The sequence below is a fragment of the Brassica napus genome, chromosome C5, assembly GCF_020379485.1.
Source record: "Brassica napus cultivar Da-Ae chromosome C5, Da-Ae, whole genome shotgun sequence".
Classification (NCBI taxonomy): domain Eukaryota; kingdom Viridiplantae; phylum Streptophyta; class Magnoliopsida; order Brassicales; family Brassicaceae; genus Brassica; species Brassica napus.
In genome coordinates this window covers 39,204,107-39,226,077 of record NC_063448.1, presented here as the reverse complement: position 1 = coordinate 39,226,077, position 21,971 = coordinate 39,204,107, and the positions used below count along the sequence as shown (strand labels likewise).

The 21,971-nt window shown below is 33.6% G+C and overlaps 5 protein-coding genes across 7 annotated transcripts; 3 read left to right on the top strand and 2 right to left on the bottom strand.

Annotated features, from left to right (window-relative positions):
• Nucleotides 1-448: 448 nt before the first annotated feature.
• Nucleotides 449-3,208, bottom strand: BNAC05G30270D (protein JAZ13). The gene is made up of 3 exons (XM_013858683.3): nt 1,128-3,208; nt 958-1,045; nt 449-867 (listed from the first exon to the last, which is right to left on the bottom strand). The coding sequence occupies exons 1-3, from the start codon at nt 1,199-1,201 to the stop codon at nt 658-660; spliced, it is 372 nt and encodes a 123-aa protein (XP_013714137.1). The 5' UTR covers nt 1,202-3,208; the 3' UTR covers nt 449-657.
• A 5,518-nt stretch (nt 3,209-8,726) lies between these two features.
• On the top strand, nt 8,727-11,835 carry LOC106416381 (endoplasmic reticulum-Golgi intermediate compartment protein 3). 2 transcript variants are annotated; one of them, XM_013857251.3, is made up of 12 exons: nt 8,727-8,883; nt 9,296-9,392; nt 9,481-9,563; nt 9,677-9,752; nt 9,858-9,925; nt 10,033-10,123; nt 10,256-10,365; nt 10,441-10,524; nt 10,804-10,950; nt 11,133-11,241; nt 11,319-11,438; nt 11,524-11,835. In XM_013857251.3, exons 2-12 carry the CDS (start codon nt 9,305-9,307, stop codon nt 11,598-11,600), a joined length of 1,053 nt encoding a protein of 350 aa, XP_013712705.2. In that variant the 5' UTR covers nt 8,727-8,883; nt 9,296-9,304; the 3' UTR covers nt 11,601-11,835. The 2 variants fall into 2 exon arrangements, with proteins under 2 accessions (XP_013712705.2, XP_022558882.2); XM_022703161.2 differs by having other exon boundaries at nt 8,759-8,883; nt 9,304-9,392.
• Nucleotides 11,836-11,974: 139 nt separating this feature from the next.
• Nucleotides 11,975-13,091, top strand: LOC106418203 (40S ribosomal protein S10, mitochondrial-like). Of its 2 annotated transcripts, none has more exons than XM_013858863.3 (2): nt 11,975-12,433; nt 12,526-13,091. In XM_013858863.3, the coding sequence occupies exons 1-2, from the start codon at nt 12,107-12,109 to the stop codon at nt 12,883-12,885; spliced, it is 687 nt and encodes a 228-aa protein (XP_013714317.1). In that variant the 5' UTR covers nt 11,975-12,106; the 3' UTR covers nt 12,886-13,091. The 2 variants fall into 2 exon arrangements, with proteins under 2 accessions (XP_013714317.1, XP_048614713.1); XM_048758756.1 differs by having other exon boundaries at nt 11,981-12,433; nt 12,529-13,091.
• Nucleotides 13,092-13,705: 614 nt separating this feature from the next.
• On the top strand, nt 13,706-16,384 carry LOC106418202 (DEAD-box ATP-dependent RNA helicase 9, mitochondrial). Its single transcript, XM_013858860.3, has 7 exons — nt 13,706-14,264; nt 14,346-14,473; nt 14,566-14,977; nt 15,062-15,160; nt 15,242-15,466; nt 15,555-15,716; nt 15,806-16,384. Exons 1-7 carry the CDS (start codon nt 13,842-13,844, stop codon nt 16,160-16,162), a joined length of 1,806 nt encoding a protein of 601 aa, XP_013714314.1. The 5' UTR covers nt 13,706-13,841; the 3' UTR covers nt 16,163-16,384.
• A 2,384-nt stretch (nt 16,385-18,768) lies between these two features.
• Nucleotides 18,769-20,154, bottom strand: LOC106418028 (DNA-directed RNA polymerases II and IV subunit 5A). The gene is made up of 5 exons (XM_013858715.3): nt 20,056-20,154; nt 19,748-19,948; nt 19,404-19,583; nt 19,209-19,322; nt 18,769-19,111 (listed from the first exon to the last, which is right to left on the bottom strand). The coding sequence occupies exons 2-5, from the start codon at nt 19,946-19,948 to the stop codon at nt 18,986-18,988; spliced, it is 621 nt and encodes a 206-aa protein (XP_013714169.1). The 5' UTR covers nt 20,056-20,154; the 3' UTR covers nt 18,769-18,985.
• Nucleotides 20,155-21,971: the final 1,817 nt, after the last annotated feature.

The following is a 21,971-nucleotide window of genomic DNA, read 5'->3' as shown; positions in this document are numbered from 1 at the left end:
CGCAGGTTAATAGTGAGTTTTTTGGTTTTTACCGGGGTATATCGGATTTTTAATTAAATCTGAACCGGATTATATACGATGTATCGGATCTATAGGTTCAACCATGAATCTAGGTCGAATATGAAACAAATCTTAAAACTCAAACTTTATTAGAACAACTACCATATTTCGAAAAAATACCATATTTTGAAAAGAAAAAAAAAACAAATGATAAAAACCTAAAAACTCAATTGTTATGGTTCAAAACAAAAATAATGGTAGTTTGTAAATCAGTTTTCGATCAATAAATGAAAAACAAACAAGTCTGCGTTTTCTAAGCACGGGTCAAAATCTAGTTCTCATTTGATTCTCAAACTGCCACGTAAATAAAATTAGCATTCTAATTACGTGACAAATCAGCAGAGCACTTTTTTAATTAATACGAACAAAAGGTTATAACTTTTTAAATGTTTCTCTATATTTGTTTGTTAAAGTGTGCATTTTTCGTATTTTACTAAATGATATGCTATTATAGATGAGGAGAACACAACTAATACAAGCGATCCAAATGATCCGAGTTTTATACAAATGAAACATCTTGATTTAAAAACAAGATTGAAAAAAAAACTCGAAGTTCACCGTTGAGTATACGGAAAAATGACAAAAATAAGTGGGGTTTTAGAAATGATGCGAAGAGGAGGAAGACGTGGAGCTGCAAGTGTAACTGTAAGGTGTAGTAACATATTTGCTTCTCTTCTTTCTCTTCTCCAAAAACCTCTCCACTGATCTCTTCACCGGAAACACTAAGGGCGATTCTAGTCTAACCGGTGCTAACTCTAACACCGTTATGTCACGCTCCTTGCTCGCCATCTCTATTACCGCCCTTATCTTCGTATGTTCATCAATGTATTTATCAATCATTAATAAAAAAAAAGAATAAATCGACAACATATGTACAAGAGCAGATAGAGAAGCTACCTGGATCTCTACGAGATCGTATTCTCGTACTCTCCCATTATAGAATGCATTGATCTCCTTAGTTCTCGTGGCTAAAGATTGACTAACCCTGTACATAGCAAAACGAGTTAAGAAGAGAGGTTTAAATGGAGGCAATATAATGAAGTTGGAACTGAACAAGAAAAACTCACTTGGAATCTCGGTGACAAGATTGAAGTGAAGAGGTCACTGGAGATAGGCAGAGATCTAAGCTGCAATTCTCCATATGATCCTCTCTGCGTAAAGATTCTTCTTGCTTGGTCAGTTTATGGAAGTCAAGTTATAGAAATACTTGCATATAAAGTCTGAATAAGAACGTGCTATAAACTTTTATTTTTTTTTGAGGAAATTAAAAATAACAAATATCTGCAAATCTGGTCACGTGCTTCATGTTTTCAACACGAAGGAAAAGGTATTTTAAAGGAAAAAGTAGGCGGAACCGGTAAGAATGCATATATCAATCAAAGTGTCTGAGGAAGTATCTTGAGTTACATACAGGTTATAACTTTGTAATCTATATATATGTTTAGGACTGATTCGATCAGTTTAAATAAGAATACGTTTAGGACTGTCATATCGCTTGATTCGAGTGGAATGCTTCCCGATTAACGTCAGAATAGTCAAACCATGTATTATTGAACTATCATGTAAACTATATGTACCTAAATTCAAGTCCAAACTTTCTATAGCTGTAAATTTTGTTCTAAGAAAGACTTGAATTTTAAAAATAAGTTTTAGAACATTCACAAGTTTTATCTATCATTTACAGGTTTTCATCTGACCAAAGACTTAAGGACCAAAGCGAGTCTCTCTGATCTTGTATTCGGTTTGTGCTCAAAGCGTCTTCGGGGGACTCTGACCAGAGTTCGTTGTTTTGAAGCGTCGTCGGGAGTAGGGGCGGATCAAAAAAAAATTCTAATGTGTGGCACAATAAATAAAATTAAATTATTAAATAATTAACGGAACTGAATTTTTTTTTTTTACAAAAATTAACATTAGGGACTTGAGTTTTACATCTTATTTTTAAATGAACCATATAAACAATATTTTTTTTATTCTTGATAGTTAATTTTCACAAATTTAAATCTTCATTTTAAGTAATGTTATAAATTATATACTGCATATAATAGTTAAAACCTTTATTTCTCTTAGTTTTGTTAATCTAAGTATTGAAAAATTAAAAATAGTAGAATAATTGTTAAAATTAGAATAAACTATAGTTTTTATAGAAATTTAGTATTAGAAAGGCAAAGAAAAATATTATAGAAAAAAAGAAAAAATAGAATTCTAAGTAAACACGAGGAAGAAAAAAATATTTTATAAAATAGTAACTATCTAGACAACTTTCACCAAAAAAGTACGTAGAAAACTCAGAAAATAAAAAATAGTCTTAGGTAACAAAAATAAAGAAAAATATTTTATTAAAAAGTAATTAAAAATGTATCGAAGAGTAGAAACTAAAAAGGCAATTTAATAGTTTCAAACTTAGTTTTGGGTGGGACACGGTATATCAATTTAGACCAAAAGGGCTACATATTTTTATATGTCCTAGCATTTCACATGAAAATTATATTAATCAGTATGTGGCACGTGCCACACCTTTTACCAAGGTGGGGCTCGTGCCGATTGGCGTCGTCGGATTTCCTATCCGCTTTAGCGGTGATTTGATCAAAAATTGTAGCTTTAAAATTCGTTTTCGAAACTTAAATCTACTAGTTTGTTCCTTAAGTCTTTTCCATCTTTTTTGGGACTTAAACAACCTGTATCATCTTTCATTTTCATTAATGAAACAAAAAAATGCATACCTTTGTAATTTGGTCGTTTGTGGTATGTTTTAGTGTTTGTAATTAATTTTACATAATTTTGTGTATTTAATGAATTAATAATTCTAGTGTTATGTTAGTGAAATATATCTTACATATTTTTGTGTATTGAATGAATTAATAATTCTACTTGTTTTTTTTTAATAATTCTATTTGTTGATCGTCAGGTTTGTATGTATTAATAACTCCATTTACATAATTCTGTGTATTAATATTGTGTGCTACAAATTAAATTTATATTTGTTGTTATAAGGTTTAGTTGTTCAATATACATGTTTCATGTGTATACAATTATAACTATATGAGTTAGCTATATATATATATGCAAATGCATAATACATACACTGATATACGTTAATGTTGCATCAGTGTTGTGTTTTATCAAATTAAAATAATTCTTTTGAACTATCAGTATATAAATTGTTTCAAAAGAATATCAAGGCAAAATTAAGAGCTTTGACTTTTATGTTTGGAGAAATATTGGCCACATGCAGTGTTTGTACCATGTGGAGTTTATAGAAGTTTGGTTTAATACACTTCCCACAAATAGAAAGTCGATTCCTAAAAGAGGCTGGTGATCAGTTCCTTTCTCGGTGTTAAAAAAAAAAAAAAAAAAGATCAGTTCCTTTCTTTTTCTTTTTCTTTTGTTTTATCACTTTATTGCATTACAGAAAGCATTTCTTTTTTTCGCTCACATATTTATTTTGATAACTGGAAAATTGTATAATTTATGTTAATTAATGGACTCAGATTACCATATCTCACTAGCTAGTTTACCAGTACCACTCAAAATCTATAACATAATTCATCTGTATATGTAGTTCATAGTTCACACATCAAACACGAGCTGGTTTAATCGAAATGGCTAAAAATAAATGAAAACTAAATTTAAGAGAAAATGTGTCATAACTGGATGCAAGTGAGGATTGAAGTGGGAAAAGCAAGACTAAAGTTAAAGGTAGGTATTGAGAAGTTGACATTAGTGGATGAATTAACACACGTGAAGCATGCATTTTGCAAGTTTTGCAAACTGTTCACGTTTCACAAGTCACGTGCTCTCCTTTTTTCTTTTATTTTTTTAATTAAGAATAAGAAGACAAGAACATGATTATTAAGTTGAGAAGGGGACGCATGGGAAATTAATGTGACTTTGATCGAAATATGTAAGTGAAAAGATGTGGCCAGTGTTTTGATGTTTATCTACTTTTACGACACAGACCATTTGACCCGCGACATTATGGCATGACCTTATGAGGAAGTACACAACACTAATTATGTATTAAGAGAGGATGATTAATCTAAGAGATACAATTTCAGAAAGGTTTATTCACCCTAAAAAATTAACTAGAGGGCTGTAATTAGCAAGAGTTTATCTGTATATATTATCAGTGTGCTTACTCTCAGCTAGATTTATTAACATATAATCTTTATGGAATTTTTTTAAACTGGCTTTCATAATTAAACATTTAGAAAATAGTTTACAGAGGTGAACAAAGGAAAGAAAATACAAAGCTTGCAGGAGATATATTAAAACACAAGAAACAGAAAAAGATGGGAGAGGTCAGAGAGGAAAAATATCACTCTGGAAAGTAGGAATCAGAAGAAGGAAAATTAGGCTGAAGACCAACGACTTGCCAATTGCTCCAATTGTCAAACCACAGTTCTTCGAAGCTGTTGATTTTATCCTTTGCAAGCTTTATGGACTTGAGTATAGTTGTTTAATGTCTACTAGATTTTGACGAGCGTGAATGTATTTCAAAAAAAATATGATGCAATTTTTTTTGTCACTATTTAGGTTGGACAAAAAACTCGAATTTGAAGAATCGAACTGATCTCAATCCGAATAAGTAGTATCAAATCCGAACCGAAATTGATTAAATATCTGCATTATTCAAAATTTTGGTATTTGAAGAACTGAAACGTAATCTGATCTGAACTGAAGCATTTTAGGTATCCAAAATAGATTTATATACTTATATATATTAATTATTTTTAGATTTAATATATATTAAACAATCCAGAATATATATGATACTTTTAAGTTCATTTAAATACTTGAAAATATATACAAATAATCAAACGTAAATATCTAAAATGGATGAGAAATTGCCAAAAATAGCATTTTCAAAGTATCACTTTTTATGTTTACACTAACCACTTTTACCCTCATCTTTAATTAAAGATAAAAGACATTTATAACCTTTTCATTAACTTTGACAAAAAAAACAAACGATTAACTAATCTAAACTTAAAACATCAACTTTAAACCCTAAATCATCAACTCTAAACCCTAAACCCCGAAAAATCAACTCTAAACCCTAAACCCCGAAAAATCAACTCTAAACCCTAAACCTTAAACCCTAAACCTTCAAATCTAAACCCTAAAATATCAACTCTAAACCCTAAACGTAAACCCTAAACCCTAAATCTAAACTTAAAACATCAACTTTAAACCCTAAATCGTCAACTCTAAACCCTAAACCATGAAACATCAACTCCAAACCCTAAACCCTAAACCCCGAAACATCAACTCTAAACTCTAAATCCTAAACCTTCAAATCTAAACCCTAAAACATCAACTCTAAACCCTAAACATAAACCCTAAACCATATACTTTTATGAAATTCGAATCCTAAACCCTAAAACCCTAAACCTTCAAATTTAAACCCTAAAACATCAACTCTAAACCATAAACGTAAACCCTAAACCCTAAAACCCTAAACCTTCAAATCTAAACACTAACACATCAACTCTAAGGTTTTAGGGTTTAGGGTTTAGGGTTTAGGATTTAGGGTTTAGGATTTAGGGTTTAGAGTTGAAGGTTTAGGGTTTAGAGTTGATGTTTTAGGGTTTAGGGTTTATTTTTTTAGGGTTTAGGGTTTAGAGTTTACTTTTTAGAGTTTAGGGTTTAGTGTTGATAGTTTAGGGTTTAGTGTTGATGGTTTAGGGTTTATAGTTGAAGTTTAGGGTTTAGAGTTGAAGGTTTAGGGTTTAGGGTTTAGAGTTGATGTTTCGGGGTTTAGGGTTTAGAGTTGATGTTTCAGGGTTTAGGGTTCGTATTTTAAAAAAATAGGATTTAGGATTGATGGTTTAGGGTTTAGGGTTTTGGGTTCGTATTTAAAAACAAAATAGAGTTTAGGATTGATGGTTTAGAGTTTATAGTTAAGTTTTAGGGTTTAAGGTTTGAAATTCGAAATAGTATAATTCGATAAAAAGTTAAAATTTATTTAAATATTTATTATTATATATATATAAAGAACAAGAGCATAAAAGTGTTTTGCCACTTAATAAAGAATGTATTTTTGAAAATGTCTCTTTATTGGTGTTGAAAATGAAAAGTGGTAGCATGAAAGTGGTAAACATGTAATTTCCCCAAAATAGTTAAAATATATTCAAAACTCCAAAAATACTTAAATAATTATTAATTATCTATCCAAATATTTAAACCAAACCAATTTAAATTGGTTATCCAAATCTGAACCGAATCCTCAAAGATCTGAACCGAACACAAAATCCCAAACAGACCCGAAAACGAACCCGAATGCCCACCCCTAATCACTATTATATATCATATATGTGTCATCATTGGCTACAAAAATATGTGTTATCATATAATTAATCGTATTTTATACATACCATCAAATAAGTTTTCTTATAATTAATAATATTTTATACGTACAATCATATAAATAATCACATATATTATATTTTTAAATTTTAATGTGAAATATAAAAACCATAATTTAAGTTGGTGTTTGAAATTGGGCTTTGTATTGTATATTTCTTATATATATTGAAAACATTTTTATAATGGTTATTGGAAAATATGTTAGTAAAAATCAAATTTTGAATATGATATAAATGAATTTTAAATTATTATTTTGATTTGAATATGTATATCAAGTAAGGATAAACCCGTTACTTTTTAATAAAATGTAATGAATTTCCAATTTTTTTAATAGCATAAGTCCGTTACTTTTCAGAAATTCAGGTTTGGGCGCTATCGAAGAAACCATCAAACCCATCTATCTTTCCGACAAGTGCTCTCTTCACAAATTTGGATCATCTGTTCTAGAGAGTTGTTCCGCAGATGAAAGATCAACAGTTTGCATGGATACTATGGTATATCTGGAAAGCTATGAATACTAAAGTTTTCAATAATCTAGACATTGATCCTTTGGATACGCTTAAATTGGCAGAAACAGAATCAACATTGTGGGCTGAGACACAGATTTTGAAGGAGCAGAGGACAATACCACAAATAGCAGATACGACCTTGCCGTCAATTCCAGGAAGATGGTGTTTTGTGGATGGCTCATGGAAAGAGGGTGATACTTTTTCAGGACAAGCTTGGTACAACACTTTAGAAGGATTCGATGGATTGTTGGGGGGAATGAATGTTCGGGATAGTCTATCTCCCCTTCATGCAGAGATGGAAGCGCTACTATGGGCAATGGTATGTATGAGGAATTTACGTCAATTTCATGTCACGTTTGCAACGGATTGTTCTCAATTGGTGAAGATGGTTTCGGAACCAGAAGAATGACCAGCTTTTGCAAATTATTTGGAAGATGTCAAGAATCTAAAAGAGAGTTTCACCCGATCAGAGATTATCTATGTACCACGGACGCAAAATACAAAGGCGGATAGAATAGCACACAGTGTTAGGAAGCAGCCGTCTTTCGTCGTTCACATGGATACAGATCACCCGGTTTGGTTTACAGAGTCAGTATGAATCTGTATAAGTCGATGACAAAAAAAAATGTCAGTTACTTTTTTCCGTAACTTACTGCTATCCATGTTTCCAAACAACACTATTTTTTTTAACTGCTATCTATATTGTCAAATAAAAACTTAAAATACTTCTACTTTAATAAGATAGATAGAGATGAACCAGTGCAATTAAAGTAAACCCACCAATCTACTAACAGTGAGTCTAAAAAAAGAGTTAGAATATATGGTTTAGATCTTGTTTTTAAAGATGTTTATCACATAACTTCCTAACTGATTCCATCAATCTATTTGTTTTGGGGACCAATGCAACTAGAGCAATACCACCAATGTATATGTTTTGTTGTCTGGAAGTCATATGTAAAACGTGAAGTTGCTTTGTATAACAAAGCATCCTTTTGGGTGTTAGTTTATGGCGGGGAGTTTATGTTTGGGCTTATGGGTCCCAAACTCCCAATCTCTCAAATCAAATGACGTTATTAACTCGGCCCAATCAAATTTGTTTTTGTTTTTTCTTTCTTGTCAGTCTCTAACTCTCATCAACAACCAAAATCCCGCCATGTGGAAATCGCACATCATGATTAATGTTAGCAGATGATTGTCTTTAATACTTGCTTTATAGTGTTGGTTGAAGCTGGTCCACTTTCCATGACTTGCACATATATTAAGTCTAGACTTAAACCAAGGAAACTAGATCACTAATGCTTCATAAGGTTTTTTAACCACTTTTAAGATATACAAAAACCTTGTAATGGCATACTTATTTCACAGTGCGCTGGCGATAATGGGCAACAACAGTCGATTAAATCATATTCAGATTTAAGAATGTATCTATCGTAAGCGATTACAAAACAAACAATAACGTTATCTTCCTATACAATTAAAACTAAAAATCTTACCTAAGAACGAATTATCAAACAGACTGAAAACCACAGGCTAACTATCAAGAAAAAAATGCGATAAAGTAGTTAAAATATGCATCTTATTTACACCAAAAAAAGAAAAAAGAAAAAAAGAAAATGCATCTTATATTTAGCACAAAAAAAAAAGAAAGCATCTTATATGTGTACACTATGATCGAAAACATTTTCACTGTCCCAAAATGATCATCTTCTGAGAATATGAGGGGTTGATTCGTAAATAATAAGATTAGTAATGCTAAATTGAAATTTGTAATAAGTTAAGGGAGCAATAAATAAATATTGAGAGGACGGAAAAAGAGCGACGCCGTTCAAACATCGATTTTGTCTCTCCGGACCTGGAGATCTCTCTCTCTCTCTCTCTTCTTCCCCAATCCTTTCTATCGTCGCACGCGCACGCGCACGCGCCTCATCCTCATAAGCCTCAATTCAAGGTACCATCTCCGTTTCAAATTATCTCCCTTTAGAATATCTTAGATTCGTGCCATTGTTATTGCCATTCTACGCATACGTTTCTTTCATCCGCTTCAGAGAGAGGAGAACTTTCACATCTAGGGCCGGTGAAGATCATACTAGAAGTCTTAATTTGGATTAATTAGATGTGGGTTTCGAGATTAATTCTCGAAAATCCATCCCCTTTTAATCTTACCCTGCATATCTGATTGGTTGATTTTGAGTTAGACCCCCTTTTAAGATAAAACCTCTATAGAAGCTCTCTGCTTGTTTAGATCGATAAATATATTAAAAAAAAGAGATAGAAATGGGTATTGAAAGGGGGGGGGGGGGGAAGTATTTGATGGTTGAATTCGTGCCACATTGTTTGGTTATCTGATGTTGGTTTTGTAGTTTGGTAGGATGGGTGTGAAGCAGGCTCTGAGGAGCATCGATGCGTTCCCAAGAGCTGAGGATCATCTCCTTCAGAAAACTCAATCTGGTGCCGTTGGTAATGCTTTCTTCTTCTTCTTCTTCCCTTCTCCTTTGATGTGTGTTTGCTTATTTATTAACATCTTAGATTTATTGGTTATTTGTAGTATCCATTGTTGGGCTCTTTATAATGGCTACGTTGTTCTTGAGCGAGCTGAGTTACTATCTTAATACACTTACAGTGCATCAGGTATGTCTTTTGGTTCCATCAAAACCTGTTCCTTGGCTTGTAGTGGGTTTTCTCCTTTATATATGTACCCACTGTAATCAAAATGTAATATGGATCATGTATGTTTCTTGTAGATGTCAGTGGACTTAAAGCGTGGAGAAACTCTTCCCATTCATGTAAATATGACGTTCCCATCTTTGCCTTGTGATGGTAAACTTCCAATCCATTGATCGCATACTTCTTATCTCCATACCTTCTGGAATAGTAATGGTTGTAAACTTTGATCATTTTGATCTTTATTTGTTTTTTTTATAGTATTGAGCATGGATGCTATCGACATGTCAGGGAAGCATGAAGTTGATCTTGATACAAACATTTGGAAGGTAAGATGAATCAAGATGCTAATGCAAAAATCACAAAGTCTTTTTTTTTCTCTAGTGTACTGGTTTATAATAGACTTTAATTGCTCACTAACTACGAGTATATGCAGCTCCGTCTCAACAGTCATGGTCATATCATTGGCACAGAATATATATCTGATCTTGTTGAAAAGGAGCATGATCACTCATCTCACAAGCACGGTAACCATTCTAAACCTAAGCTAGAATGTGTATTTTCTCAATACGTTATTAGAATCTCACAAGTTTAGTTGAGGCGTACTATATGAGAGACTTAATCACTTCAATTTTGGTTTCTTTTGTGCTTCGCTGAAGATGAACACAAGAATGAGACGGAAGCTTTAAATCTACTTGGGTTTGACGAAGCTGCTGAGACGATGATTAAAAAGGTGAAGCAAGCATTGGCGGATGGAGAAGGATGTCGGGTATAGAACCTCATCCCTTTGTCAATAGACAAACTAGAAAACCAGAGACTGATCTGTTTGGCTGTTTCCCCCCAGGTTTATGGTGTTCTAGATGTACAACGGGTTGCTGGAAACTTCCACGTTTCAGTTCACGGGCTGAACATCTACGTTGCTCAAATGGTTGGTATCATTATCTCTCTCTTTATAAAATCATCTAAGTGCAAAAGTGTCTGAAACCACTAATCAAGTGAACATACTTTAAACTCAAGATTGGGTAATTTAGTTTGATTAAGTACCATGTGACCATTATTGATGTTTGATTCCATTGATATGACAATATGGAAGCCAGTAAATGCATTTTGCACCTCATTCACCGATTTAACTATTTGATATTCCATGCTCCTATTGCCTATTTTGCATACTATAGTATCTAACTGATCTCTTTTACCCTCTGAACAGATATTTGGAGGGTCCAAAAACGTAAACGTGAGCCATATGATACATGATCTATCGTTTGGGCCCAAGTACCCCGGAATTCACAACCCACTTGATGGCACAAACCGAATCCTGCATGACACCAGTGGAACCTTCAAATACTATATTAAGGTGTTTTATCTAAATCCATCACTGTTTTTTTCACTTACATCTCTCTGCATGGCTGTATATCTTTAAGTATGCTCTCATTAAGACACTTACTGGTCTGGCTAGTAGCTTTATGATCCATTTCGTGAGATACTGAGATATGAACATTATTTATAGTTGATGTCTTTCTGGTGTACGGCTTGCAGATTGTTCCAACGGAATATAGATATCTCTCAAAAGACATACTGACAACGAATCAGTACTCTTTAACGGAATATTACACACCAATGAACGCGTTTGACCGGACATGGCCAGGTTAGTCGATCAAACCTCATTTCCAGTGGTTCTTATTACTCTTTGTTGATGGCATCTATGATCTTTTTCATTTTCAGCTGTCTACTTCTTATATGACCTGTCACCAATCACTGTGACCATCAAGGAAGAACGCCGTAGTTTTGTCCACTTGATCACACGGCTTTGCGCTGTGTTAGGCGGTACCTTTGCTTTGACAGGTTCCATCCCATCTCTATCTAGTCTCAATAGTCATTTTTCAAAAAAAATATTTGCCTAATATAGTTATGTAATGGTCTTAAACAGGAATGTTAGATCGTTGGATGTTCCGTATGATAGAATATTTCACCAAGAAACCGAGTACCAGAAGCATACACAAGTGAAACAGAGAGAAAGAAAAAAAGGAAAGGAAGGAAGAAAGAAGAAATCTCTCAAAGCCCGAAACGTGTATCTACCTTCCGAGACAATACCCACCGGAGATTCCAGGGCAATTGATACATGGATGTAGTTTTTTTGCATGTTCTCAAGTCTTTTTGATCGCTTTCTCTCTCTCCCTTATGTATTTACTACTCTGGTCATCATCATCATTTAGTAGAATTATATGTAACTTTATACACACTTTTGTGCATCTTCTAACTTGACTGAGAAAATGGCCATGATTACAACCTCTCAAAGGTAATAAAAGAATAGAAACAGACAGGCAAACAACAGCCTTTGTATATATATATATATACTTATCAAACGTGTCGCGCGTGCATGTGAAAAAGCGTATACTCGTCGCAGGCGATCCTGACTAAAACCCTAGTTGGGAACACGTTTTTTTGTTAAAAAATTCCTTCTTCTCTCTCGCTCTGTCTCATTTCTCGTCTTCGTGGCCGTCGAATCTGAAATGATCGGAGTACTCCGCAGATCTTCCTTGCCGTCGAGGCATGCTCTCTCCGCCGCGCTGACCTCTTTTGACTCGGGTCTCTCACTCAATATCACTTCAGCCGCCACCGGAGCCTCCGTGAAGCTGAATCTGGTTGGGAATGGATCTACTCTCTCCTCCGCATCGTTCGTTATCAGCGCGAGGGACTTCCACATCAGATCTGAGCCTTCTATGGTTTCCCCGGCGAAGATCTCGTTTCGAGGTTACGCCACAGGGAGTGAAAGCAGCATCGGAGATTCAGCTAAGATCAAAATCTCTCCGGAGAATGTCAAACCATTGAGCAAGAAGGTACCATTTCCTTCTCTAAAACTCGTTCTTAGATGATTCTAATACAGTTATGAACCGTTGCTTCTTTCTTGTGTGTTGCGGTTTTAAATTAGAAGAAAGGAGGAGGAGAAAGCACATCAAAGATCAAAGGAACGAGGATCTGCATTGCGATCCGTTCATTCGATAACCCGGAGAAGGAAGCTTGGTGTCTTCCTCCTCACAGTCGCTACGCCGCCATGCCCGACACAAGGACCTTGTACACGGTGCTTCGTTCCCCTCACGTCGACAAGAAGTCCAGAGAGCAGTTCGAGATGAGGTTCAAGAAACGGTTTCTTGTCATCAAAGCTCAGAGCCACGAGCTTAGCAACAAGCTGTTTTGGTTGAAGCGTTACCGTATCCTCGGAGCTCAGTACGAGCTGCAGTTCCACTGCAAGACCCGTTTGGATATGTCTCCTGTGTTAGGCAGCAAGTGAGACAGGGCTTAGAGATATCGTTTCTGAGAATGTTTACAGGTGGGGGTTTTGACCTGATCCTGCAATAATGTCTGAATCTTACGGGATTCAACAGATAAGTCAGCTATACATGGTTTTAGTTTGAATTTTGGTGCGCAATGTTATATGCCAATTCATTATGTGTTTGTTAGATGATTTTTCTATTGAAATTGCTTGACAAAACAAAATAGACTTGCAATATATCATAGTTAGTCTTTTGAATGTTTTCATTAATAAGTAGTACCATATGAATTCTAATGCTGTGAAGCAGAGTAGAGAATTGGAAAAACACAATCCAATAAGTTGAGCAATGGCCTTGGGACACAATTACCTCGATCCCACGCTTGCTCAGAGCAAGTTTAGTCTCAGTGATCACCAGACTTGTTATCAGTCTTCACGGCATCCCATGTACAGAGTCATACTATGGTTGAAGCCGCCATGAAAATCTTCATAAGCGCGAGTAGTTTACAGCTTTGAAAAAGAGTGGATCTATTTTGTCAGTAAAATGATTCTCATTTCCCAGCCGAGTAGTAGGTTAGATATGCACATTGAACAGATATTTTTAAAATTAATTAACATTAGTTAAAAGTCAAAATAACCAATTCAAATTATGACAATTTCAAATTAGTATTTATAAAATCCGGAATTATTTACGCACCAAGTAACTCGGCCCACTTTGTTCACACCTCTGGGCTCAAGGAAAAATAAACTCGCGCAGCAGGTACAGGAGTATACCATACACTCACCTGCAGGCGATTATAACAAAATATCTTCTTTTTTTTTTTTTTTTAATACTTGTAGGAGGCGTAGATACTTTCAAGTTGCCACCTGCCTTCTTCTTCTTTAAAGGCCCCTCACTAAAACCCTAAAACCCTAATTTGGGTTTTCTCTGTCAAACATTTTCCTTCTCATCTCACCTCCCTCCTCTAGATCTGAAAATGATCAGCACAGTTCTCCGCCGATCCGTCCTTGGTGCCTCAAGGCGGACTCAGACTCTGTCCGCCTCTCTCACCTCCATCAACGCCGCTCTACTTCACCACCTTACTCCATCCCCCTCCGCCGCCACAGTCTCCGTTCTCAAATCTGGCGTCGCTCTCCCTCAGACTCCGAACCCGTATGGCGTTAAAGCGAGAGACTTTCATTTCCAATCCCGACCGTCGGAGTTCAGAGCGTCCATGGCTTCTTCCGCTGGATTCGCGGCTCAAGATTACGCCCCTTCGTATGACGGAGGAGATTCGGAGGAGAGTGTTGGCAGCAGCGGTGACGGCGGTGATGGGTTAGCGATATCTGACCTTGGGATCTCTCCGGAGATCGTCAAAGCTTTGAGTGGTAGAGGAATCGATAAACTCTTCCCTATTCAGGTATGCTCTTGTTTATTCAATCAGATCAATTTAAAGGTCTCTGCTTTTTCATTGATTTTTGATGTTTGTTGGTTTGTATAGAAAGCTGTGCTTGAGCCAGCGATGCAAGGTCGGGACATGATCGGTCGTGCTAGGACAGGAACAGGAAAGACCCTTGCTTTCGGGATTCCCGTCATCGACAAAATCATCAAGTTCAACGCTAAACACGGGTTTGTTTATTCCCTTGATTGATTGTACTTTGTGTTTACAGTCTAGTCTCTCTTCGTTTGCCTGTTTATGTAGCCTTTGATGTGTGTGACAGGCGTGGGAAGAACCCTCTTTGTTTGGTTCTGGCTCCGACAAGAGAGCTTGCTCGTCAGGTTGAGAAGGAGTTCAGGGAGTCTGCTCCAAGCTTGGATACCATCTGTCTGTACGGGGGTACACCCATTGGACAGCAGATGAGGGAGCTCAACTACGGTGTCGATGTAGCCGTTGGAACTCCGGGTCGTATCATCGATCTAATGAAAAGGGGAGCTTTGAATCTCTCAGAGGTTCAGTTTATTGTTCTCGATGAAGCTGATCAGATGCTTCAGGTTGGATTCGCGGAGGATGTTGAAGTTATATTGCAAAAGTTGCCTGAGAAGCGTCAGAGCATGATGTTTTCTGCTACAATGCCGAGTTGGATCAGATCTCTCACCAAAAAGTACCTGAATAATCCTTTGACAATTGATCTTGTGAGTAATCTCCCATACGTGCTTGTGAATATATTGGTTTAGCAGAGTTGTTAGTTAATGAGGTGACTGATTGTGTGTGTTTAGGTTGGAGATTCTGATCAGAAACTTGCAGATGGGATTACAATGTACTCTATCTCAGCAGATTCTTATGGAAAAGCATCCATCATTGGTCCTCTTGTAGAGGTATGCATGCTTCTGGTTGTGATTTTTCTTGTTATTTATCGGGAAGGCTTTTATAGTACTTTTTTTTTTTTCCGTTTGCAGGCGCATGGTAAAGGAGGAAAATGCATCGTGTTTACACAAACTAAACGTGATGCTGATCGCCTTTCGTATGGATTGGCGAAAACCTTCAAATGTGAAGCTTTACACGGTGACATATCGCAGAGCCAGAGAGAAAGAACACTAGCTGGTTTCAGAGATGGGAATTTCAATATCCTTGTTGCAACTGATGTTGCTGCTCGTGGACTCGATGTCCCTAATGTCGACTTGGTGAGTAAAAAAACTACACTCTTTTCTTGTTCTTAACGAGTTATGTTTCTTATCTTATTAACTCTTTCTTTTGATTGCGTGAATATAGGTAATTCATTACGAGCTTCCTAATAACACGGAGACGTTTGTTCACCGAACGGGGAGAACAGGTCGTGCTGGAAAGAAAGGAAATGCGATTCTTATTCATGGTCCAGAGCAATCAAGGGCAGTTAAAATGATTGAGAGAGAAGTGGGAAGCAAATTCACTGAGGTATATGACTCTATTACTTTACTTACCCTCTCTTTTTTTTTGTTTCTTCTACTTAGACTAAACTTTGGTATTGGGTTGGGTTAATGCAGCTTCCTAGCATTCCTGTGGAGCGTGGAAGCGGAAGCATGTTTGAAGGAATAGGTGGTCGATCTGGTGGATCCTATGGAGGAGGTATGAGGGATCGCAGTTCAAGCTATGGTGGTCGTTCAGGTGGTTATGGTGGTGGTGGTGGTAGTGGTAGATATGGTGGTGATCGTTCAGAAGGATCAGGCAACCGTTATTCTGGTGGTTCAGATCGTTCCTCTGGTTACGGGGGCTTTGGTTCAGGAGGTTCAAACCGTTCATCAGGAGGTTATGGGGGATTTGGTTCAGACCGTTCTTCACAGTCAAGTGGAAGGAGCAGCTTTGGTGGGTTTGGATTAAAGGATCCTAACAGCTCTTACTGAGTTAATGATCCGACCGGCAATAATGGAGGGAGGGCTTGGTGTCTCGAGTAGGGAGTTTAGTTACAAGGAGTCAAAGCTATGTTAGCTCCCTGTCTCATAAACAAACATTATTTTATTTTGAAGTTTATTGTCATCATTTATTTTCTACATGGGTAGAAGAAGTATTGTTCCTTTCTATTTGTACTTGGCCACTTCCATTAACATAAACGATTCTCTCGTCCATCATAAAGAGTATTAACCAAATAAACACTTGATTTGACTTAATCTTGCTATGTTCCCAACTTATCTCAATGCTGAACTGTCCGAACCATTAAATCATGGCAAGTGCTGACGAGAAGTTGCCCATTGTGCACTAACAGTGTATATATGATAATAAAAGATACTCGTAAGGTTTTCAATATATCTCCTATATATTAATTGAGAAGCATTCGAAAAATTAGAACCTTAATTTTGTATTAATTAGAAAAAAACCTAAATCCTAGGTGGCACTCTAAATGCCTTCTAAATTTCATTTCAAAGAATTCTAGAACATCTAATATAAAATATAGTTTAATCTAATGGTGTCACATTATTTCATAATTATATAACAGTAGAGAACATTATATTAACCTAAAATATAGGAAGTGTGTATTCTTTCCTTAAATAAAAGCTACGGAATTACCTAATATGATTTACATATATATGACAATCAATGATTATGAATAATAAAGATTTGATAACAATTTTTGCATCCTTCTTCATTTTTGTTTAAATTTATATTATTAAAAAAATTAAACAATCACATTAACCATATAATAAAAAAATAGATTTTTTCTTATATGTTATATTTTAAATTTTTTAAAATGACTTTAAATTACAAAATGAGGAAACCTTATATGTTATATATATTTTTTTTAAAACGACTTTAAAATACAAAAATGAGGATACCTTATATGTTATATTTTTTTTATATGTTAGAATTTTCTTATATGTTATATTTTGAATTTTTTTTAAACGATTTTAAATTACAAAAATGTAAGTTTTCCTTAAGTAAACGACTAAAAACATTAAAATGACATGTATCAATTCGATGGTTGATTTGAAAGCTTTCAAAACCATATGGAAGATAAAAGTCAAAATAATTTAACTGTGGAAACAATACTATTCACTTTTTTCAAGAATGTGTTCGATGGAAAAAATAAGGTTTTTATGTAATAATTTGTTTAATGTTCACTAGAGAACATTATATTAACCTAAAATATAAGAAGTGTGTATTCTTTCCTTAAATAAAAGTTACAGAATTACCTAATATGATTTACATATATATGACAATTAATGATTATGAATAATAAAGATTTGATAATAATTTTTGCATTCTTCTTCATTTTGTTTAATTATATATATTTTTTTTTAAATAAACAATCACATTAACCATATAATAAAAAAATTAGATGTTTTCTTATATGTTATATTTTGAATTTTTTAAAATGACTTTAAATTACAAAAAAAGAGGAAACCCTATATGTTATATATATATTTTTAAAAGACTTTAAAATACAAAAATGAGGACACCGTATATGTTATATTTCTTATATGTTAGATTTTTTCTTATATGTTATATTTTGAATTTTTTAAAACGACTTTAAATTACAAAAATGTAAGTTTTCCTTAAGTATACGACTAAAAACATTTAAATGGCATGTATCAGTTCGGTGGTTGATTTGAAAGTTTTCAAAACTATATTGAAGATAAAAGTCAAAATAATTCAACTGTGAAATCAATATTGTTCACTTTTTCAAGAATGTGTTCGAGGGAAAAATAAGGTTTTTATGTCATAATTTGTTTAATGTCCACTAGAGAACATTATATTAACCTAAAATATAAGAAGTGTGTATTCTTTCCCTAAATAAAAGCTACGAAATTACCTAATATTATTTACATATATATGGCAATTAATGATTATGAATAATAAAGATTTGATAACAATTTTTGCATCCTTCTTCATTTTGTTTAATTTTATATTATTTAAAAAAGAAACAATCACATTAACCATATAATAAAAAATTAGATTTTTTCTTATATGTTATATTTTTTAATTTTTTAAAATGACTTTAAATTACAAAAATGAGGAAACCCTATATGTTATATTTTTTTTAATGACTTTAAAATACAAAAATGAGGACATCTTATATTTTATATTTTTCTTATATGTTAGATTTTTTCTTATATGTTATATTTTGAATTTTTTAAAACGACTTTAAATTACAAAAATGTTAGTTTTCCTTAAGTATACGACTAAAAACATTAAAATGACATGTATCAATTCGATGGTTGATTTGAAAGCTTTCAAAACCATATGGAAGATAAAAGTCAAAATAATTCAACTGTGAAAACAATACTGTTCACTTTTTTCAAGAATGTGTTCGCTGGAAAAAATAAGGTTTTTATGTCATAATTTGTTTAATGTCCAATCTGATCAACCCATGATGTATTAATTATAGTTTTGTTGCATAATTTTTAATAAAAATTGATCCGATCCATCGGAAAGAAATTATATAATAACAACAAAAAATATTTTATATATATAAATAAAATGATCAAATATATAAAAGAAACTATCGATAATATATATAAATAAAGTCACCATGCGCAAGGCGCAGGTCTTATCCTAGTATGATAATAAAAGATACTCGTAAGGTTTTCAATTTCTTACATGTAGCAAAAAGAACCGTGCACATATAAATAAATAAATGTAGCAAAAAACCATTGTCAATAGTTTGGTAATCGTCTTATGTTTCACAGCTCTGAGAGTTCAACTCTGAATCTACAAAAGCTGCTTTTTGGTTATACAGCATAACGATAGGTAACGTAACGACCAGCGGTTTCACTAGGACGGATGATCTTGACGACTTGGCCACGTTTGAGTCCAAAGTATCTTGCGATTGGATCAGTCACTTGAATCCTTGGAAGCTAAACACACACAGAACCCACAAAGTTTCAAACTTTTAATCACACACAGAACCCCAAAGTTTCTCACCCAAGAAAAACTGAAAAAAGAAGAACAAACCTGAGTCTCCTTGACAGTGTATCTCTCCAGTAAAGTTTTCTTCTCTTCAGTGGTGAGAACTTGGTGCTCAGGAACAAGAACATGTTCCTTAATATTCACTAGCATTTCCGCCTCCTGCACACACACACACACAACTTGATTAAGGATCCACATCATGAGGAGATCAAAAACAAACAAGGGAACTGTGTTTACTACCTGGAAAACTTCGAGATGGAATTTAGAAGAGATCTGACTAATGCAGTTTCGAGCAAAAGGAGTCAAGTTCTGCTGAACAACCAAGATAGCTCTGTAAACATTCTCTGACTTCATCCGGTTTGTGTACACTTTCATTGTGTTAATTCCAACTTTCACCTCATCAGGGAAGAAGACATAGAGCTACAACAGGACAGGAGGAGCATGCATGAATCATAGACTTAAAAAGAAAAAAGAAACCAAACACATGAAAACAATCACGCACTATGCTTTTGGCAGTTCAAATGGCACAACTTTTGAGAGTAACATGATCACATGTTGAGAGACAATCAATGCACGCCTCATACCTGATCACTGCTATCGTTTCTCTTAGCTCTGAGAGTAACAAGATCCTCCCTTTTCATGTTGTCCCCATGCTTCCTAACGAACTGTGATAGGGTCATCGTGATTTCAGAATCGGCGATAAAGTAGCCACGGTCCTTGAGCATCTGCATCAACGTCTTCTGGATTCTGTATATTCTTTTGATTTCTTCTTCCGTTAGACCCATCTGTCCAAGAATTAAGGTTTCATCAATCTCGTTGCTTTGAGATCGATACAAGGCTATGTCACTGCAAAGAGAGAAACATTAATAAAAATAAATAAACAAAATCTTACGTTGAAAGATAAAAAGCGTGGGAGACGGATTGAATAAGCGATTCACAGAGAGGCAGAGAGAAACAGCGCTCAAGCTTTCCTTCAAAATCTCCTAAATACATCTATATTTATAGCATATATGAAATTAAAGTCCCCAAACTATACGGGAGTTGTTTGTTTTTTCATCCCTAAAACATTATTTTTGGACTTCTTAACCGCAAGGCCCGTATTTAAATGGGCATATACGCGCAGGTTTATCATTTGGGTGACCGACCTGCCAGCCCAACCTAAACAGTAAGCATTAGGCATGGACAAAAATCATGGAACACTGGATCCGACCCGAATCAAAACCAAAATGTGGATCCATTAGATATCAATTTTTTTTTTTTTAAAACCCAAATAATCGAAAACCATGGTTCAAAGATTCAGATAAGTATCTGAAATAAGTATTTGAATCTTAAATAGTTACATGTTTAATATGATATATTAAAATAAGTATTCATAACTTAAATAATTGCTTTAAATATTTTATTTTGATATAATATCTAAAACAACTAAACTAATATATCATAATCTCAAAATGCATAGTCACAAAATGGATTTTAACATGTATAACCAAATCATACTGTAGAAAAAAAAGATGGGCTCTAAAAAAACTCTAAAAACCCAACTAGACCATACGAATACCCGAACCTACATTCCTAGTAAACATGTTAAAACTGCAGTGTTCTTAGAATTTTGGGAAAGATCTAAATCCTCTTTCTCAGTTTACTTATTTTTTGAAAATCATACAACATAATGTGTATGTTTTACACTATATACATTATCATATAATTTCTTATCTCTATTACAAATGATGATAGTTACTTACAATATACGCAATAATAATAAACAAATTCATGAAAAAATTTCACAACGAAATTCTTTCCATAACATATACATGTACGACATTCTCAGTAAACATGTTATATCTGTAGCACAATACCATAATATGAACGGGAAAAGAGTCTTTTTCGACCCAAACAATTTATGTCGTGCCAAATACGACATAACCAAATGATCAGTGCTAAATACAATTCTAACTAAATTATAATTTAAAAATATTACATAAACTTTTTAAAACGGGCCAAAATCTACACTGACCGTAACCGAAGTTAGTCAACCGTTAAAAAAAAACGAAGTCATTTTGGTTTAATATTTGTTTTTAAAAATATGTTCATTCAGAGATTCGAACCCATGCATTGATACACTTTAAAAGAGACACTATAATCATTGGACCAAAGTAAATGTTTGATATATAGTTACAAATTTGAAACTATATATACTACTATACTTCTTCATCTTCTCCAAATGTTTGATAATTGTTTCTGACTTTTATAAATACTTTAACATATTTTTTAATTACCATATATTTAATATACTTATATTATACTAAAATATAAATAATGAAATATTTTAAATTATACAAAATTAAATATAATTAAAAATTTGAAACTATTTATAAAATTTTACTATAAAAATTATTTTGATTTTTAAAACTAATGGTATTTTTCTTTTATTTTTCAAAATAATATATTGTACTATATATTTTAGTTCTTGTTTAATGTGTTTAATATTTTGAACAAAATATTTCAGTGAAAGAAAAGTAAAAGTCCTTTTAACACAACCAACATTTTGAACAAAATATCACAAATATATTATATTAATTTTTAAAGAAAAAACTACCATTCAAAATTTTAAAATTACAATAATTTATATAAGAAAAATTTATAAATAGTTTCAAAATTTTAAGTATATTTAATTTTGTATCATTTAAAATATTTTATTATTTATATTTTAGTATAATATAAGTTTATTAAAGATATGATAATTAAAAATATGTTAATGTATTTATACAAATCAGAAATAATAATCACCAAAGTTTTAATTGGAAAATA

What these genes read in the sequence shown, in the direction of transcription:
- BNAC05G30270D (XM_013858683.3), bottom strand. Translation starts at nt 1,201, where the DNA reads ATGGAGAATTGCAGCTTAGATCTCTGCCTATCTCCAGTGACCTCTTCA. An exon ending in TCTTGTCACCGAGATTCCAA is followed by an intron (nt 1,046 to 1,127) that starts GTGAGTTTTTCT and finishes TGCTATGTACAG; the next exon opens with GGTTAGTCAATCTTTAGCCA. An exon ending in ACGATCTCGTAGAGATCCAG is followed by an intron (nt 868 to 957) that starts GTAGCTTCTCTA and finishes GAACATACGAAG; the next exon opens with ATAAGGGCGGTAATAGAGAT.
- LOC106416381 (XM_013857251.3), top strand. Translation starts at nt 9,305, where the DNA reads ATGGGTGTGAAGCAGGCTCTGAGGAGCATCGATGCGTTCCCAAGAGCT. An exon ending in CCCATCTTTGCCTTGTGATG is followed by an intron (nt 9,753 to 9,857) that starts GTAAACTTCCAA and finishes TTTTTTTTATAG; the next exon opens with TATTGAGCATGGATGCTATC. An exon ending in GTTTGACCGGACATGGCCAG is followed by an intron (nt 11,242 to 11,318) that starts GTTAGTCGATCA and finishes TTTCATTTTCAG; the next exon opens with CTGTCTACTTCTTATATGAC.
- LOC106418203 (XM_013858863.3), top strand. Translation starts at nt 12,107, where the DNA reads ATGATCGGAGTACTCCGCAGATCTTCCTTGCCGTCGAGGCATGCTCTC. An exon ending in TCAAACCATTGAGCAAGAAG is followed by an intron (nt 12,434 to 12,525) that starts GTACCATTTCCT and finishes GTTTTAAATTAG; the next exon opens with AAGAAAGGAGGAGGAGAAAG.
- LOC106418202 (XM_013858860.3), top strand. Translation starts at nt 13,842, where the DNA reads ATGATCAGCACAGTTCTCCGCCGATCCGTCCTTGGTGCCTCAAGGCGG. An exon ending in ATGTCCCTAATGTCGACTTG is followed by an intron (nt 15,467 to 15,554) that starts GTGAGTAAAAAA and finishes GCGTGAATATAG; the next exon opens with GTAATTCATTACGAGCTTCC. An exon ending in TGGGAAGCAAATTCACTGAG is followed by an intron (nt 15,717 to 15,805) that starts GTATATGACTCT and finishes GGGTTAATGCAG; the next exon opens with CTTCCTAGCATTCCTGTGGA.
- LOC106418028 (XM_013858715.3), bottom strand. Translation starts at nt 19,948, where the DNA reads ATGGGTCTAACGGAAGAAGAAATCAAAAGAATATACAGAATCCAGAAG. An exon ending in GAAACGATAGCAGTGATCAG is followed by an intron (nt 19,584 to 19,747) that starts GTATGAGGCGTG and finishes GTCCTGTTGTAG; the next exon opens with CTCTATGTCTTCTTCCCTGA. An exon ending in TCCATCTCGAAGTTTTCCAG is followed by an intron (nt 19,323 to 19,403) that starts GTAGTAAACACA and finishes GTGTGTGTGCAG; the next exon opens with GAGGCGGAAATGCTAGTGAA.